The sequence below is a fragment of the Chrysochloris asiatica genome, unplaced genomic scaffold (assembly GCF_000296735.1).
Source record: "Chrysochloris asiatica unplaced genomic scaffold, ChrAsi1.0 scaffold00123, whole genome shotgun sequence".
In the NCBI taxonomy this organism is placed as follows: domain Eukaryota; kingdom Metazoa; phylum Chordata; class Mammalia; order Afrosoricida; family Chrysochloridae; genus Chrysochloris; species Chrysochloris asiatica.
The window spans coordinates 7695303-7697432 of record NW_006408641.1 but is presented as its reverse complement, the minus strand read 5'-3'; the positions used below and the strand labels follow the sequence as shown (position 1 = coordinate 7697432).

The window sequence follows — 2130 nt, the reverse complement described above, 5'->3', positions numbered from 1 at the left end:
CATCCATGCATGCTTATCTAAGGTAAAGATCAAAAGTGGAGGCATGCTACATCTACCACCTGAGGGCTCACTATAAGTAAGTTGCGTGTGGAAGCAGCTTCCTCAGGGGCCCCAATTGTGACCCACTCTCCCCTGCTCTCCCCACTGCCCTCTCTGAACCAAGCTTACCCTCTCTTTTCTATGGCCTAACCAAACTCTGGGCTGCAATACGAAGCTCCATCTCTGCAGGGCCTTGGATTTGCAATGGCTTGTTCTTTTACCTACATGTATAGGTATCCCATGCTACAGGTTTCACCAGGTTCTGGGAACTCCCTCCACATCCCGCACCCCAGGCATTGAAGCCCGCAGATTTTCTGGCGGCCCAGCAGTGCTGCTGGCTGCCCACACCTTCCTGAGTACATTACCTGTATCCACAGGACCCTGACTGATGTTAAGTGCTGTCGAGTCGATTCTGACTCAAAGCATCCCGGTAGTTTATGAGCAACAGCTGACCTTGTGGTTTGCAGTCCAGTGATCCTATAGTGCCACACCTGGAGTTCCTTTAGACCCTCACCTCAAATTGGGATTTCACAAATTGTGTGGCAGCTCTCACTCACATCTATTCTGCAAGCACCAGTGGTGAGATGTTTGTTGCCAGACGCCCCTAACTTGTGGTACTCAAAGACGGAGAAAGAAGAACCTCCCACGTATTTACAGAATGCTGTCAAGTATTCATGATCTGTCCATTGAAGCTTCTATACAATTCTACAGTCCTGTGATGTAGTTCTCATCATGTTTTACAACTGAGGAGGTCAAGGGTCAGGTCTACAGAGGGGTATGCCCAAGGTTAGAGTTTACAAGTGGTGGGTTAGCCTGTGTGGATTTGGACCTGGGCATGGAGAGTTGCTGTCGATGGCAGCGTGGTGCTGCAGGACTGGAACTGTCTTTGTGATGACCCCTCAGGAGTGGCCTGGGTTGAGCGTCCTTCTCCACATTTGTAGCACAGAGTCCCGGCGGGTTGTATAGGGTAGATGTTTGACACGGAACCAGTGTCTGGGGATGATGTTCCCACTGGGTGTATACAGCTTCTCCCCATGTTTGCCCAGGAGACTGCGCAGAGCCAGGTTGCCTGACAGAACCTTCTCATAGAACTCCACACCCCCCTGGGCATAGGCCTTAGACAGGGAAGCCGTGCGACGGTCCAGCCAGCCTTCCAGAGTATGAGTGAGGGAGTCTGTGACGAAAGCATAGACCACAAAGCCCACCACTGCTGCCATTAAGTTGAAGGCAGCCCGCAAGTTCATGGGGCCGCCATAGAGCCCCAGTGCCTGCTTGACACCCACACCTAGTGCCCAGGTCCCTGCCACACAAGCTGGGGCGGGCAGGCTCTGCAGGACAGCAGCACTGCTCTCCAGGTATACCACCTCCCGGGCCAAGGCAAACTTCTGGGCATCATGGGACAGGGTCAGGGCATCTCTCAGTCGGGTGCCTGATGGAGTGTGCCAGTCCACTCTTTGCCCATGTACCACCACAGGCTGGTCAGTGTTGGTCACTGGGCTACCCAAGAAGCTGGCGGGTATGCCCACCACAGCACCAGCTGGGAGCCTGGGGAAGCCGGCACTCACAGGCTGGAAGGTGAAGGTGGTGAAAGCCTTGTAGCAGTGACCTGAGGGGATGCCCATGTCCTGGAGGACCTCTTGGAAGAGGCTCTGTAGCTCTAAAGAGAGTGGGGCTGGCTGGCCCTGGGGCCAGTACTGGTACAGCCATTGGACCAAAGGATCTGGGATGAGGTGGTATGAGACCTGAGCCCCAAACAGGCCTGAGCAAGATGATACCAAGAGGCTTGTCCTGTGTCTCTGTATAAATGCTGCAGCCCGCCACAGGGGACCAGCCATGAGTGCTGCCACCGCTGACAACCTGGGTCAAGAGAGAGAGAAGTCAGTTATTCTCTAGGCTTGCTTGAAGAATGAATAGTCCCTGGTCCTCGTCCTCTTTAACTGAGGCAATACAGGATGGGCCTTGGAGCCAGACTGCCTGGATTCAAATCCTACCTTCATTTCACATTAGCTCTGTGAGCCTGGGGAAATCACTCAACCCCTCTGTATCACTTCCACCAAATGCATATGTGATCATGGCCTGCAGAATGCTTGC

General features: G+C 53.7%; 1 protein-coding gene across 1 annotated transcript; it reads right to left on the bottom strand.

Annotated features, from left to right (window-relative positions):
* Positions 1–938: 938 nt before the first annotated feature.
* On the bottom strand, positions 939–1874 carry TMEM177 (transmembrane protein 177). Its single transcript, XM_006868744.1, has one exon. It carries the CDS (start codon positions 1872–1874, stop codon positions 939–941), a length of 936 nt encoding a protein of 311 aa, XP_006868806.1.
* Positions 1875–2130: the final 256 nt, after the last annotated feature.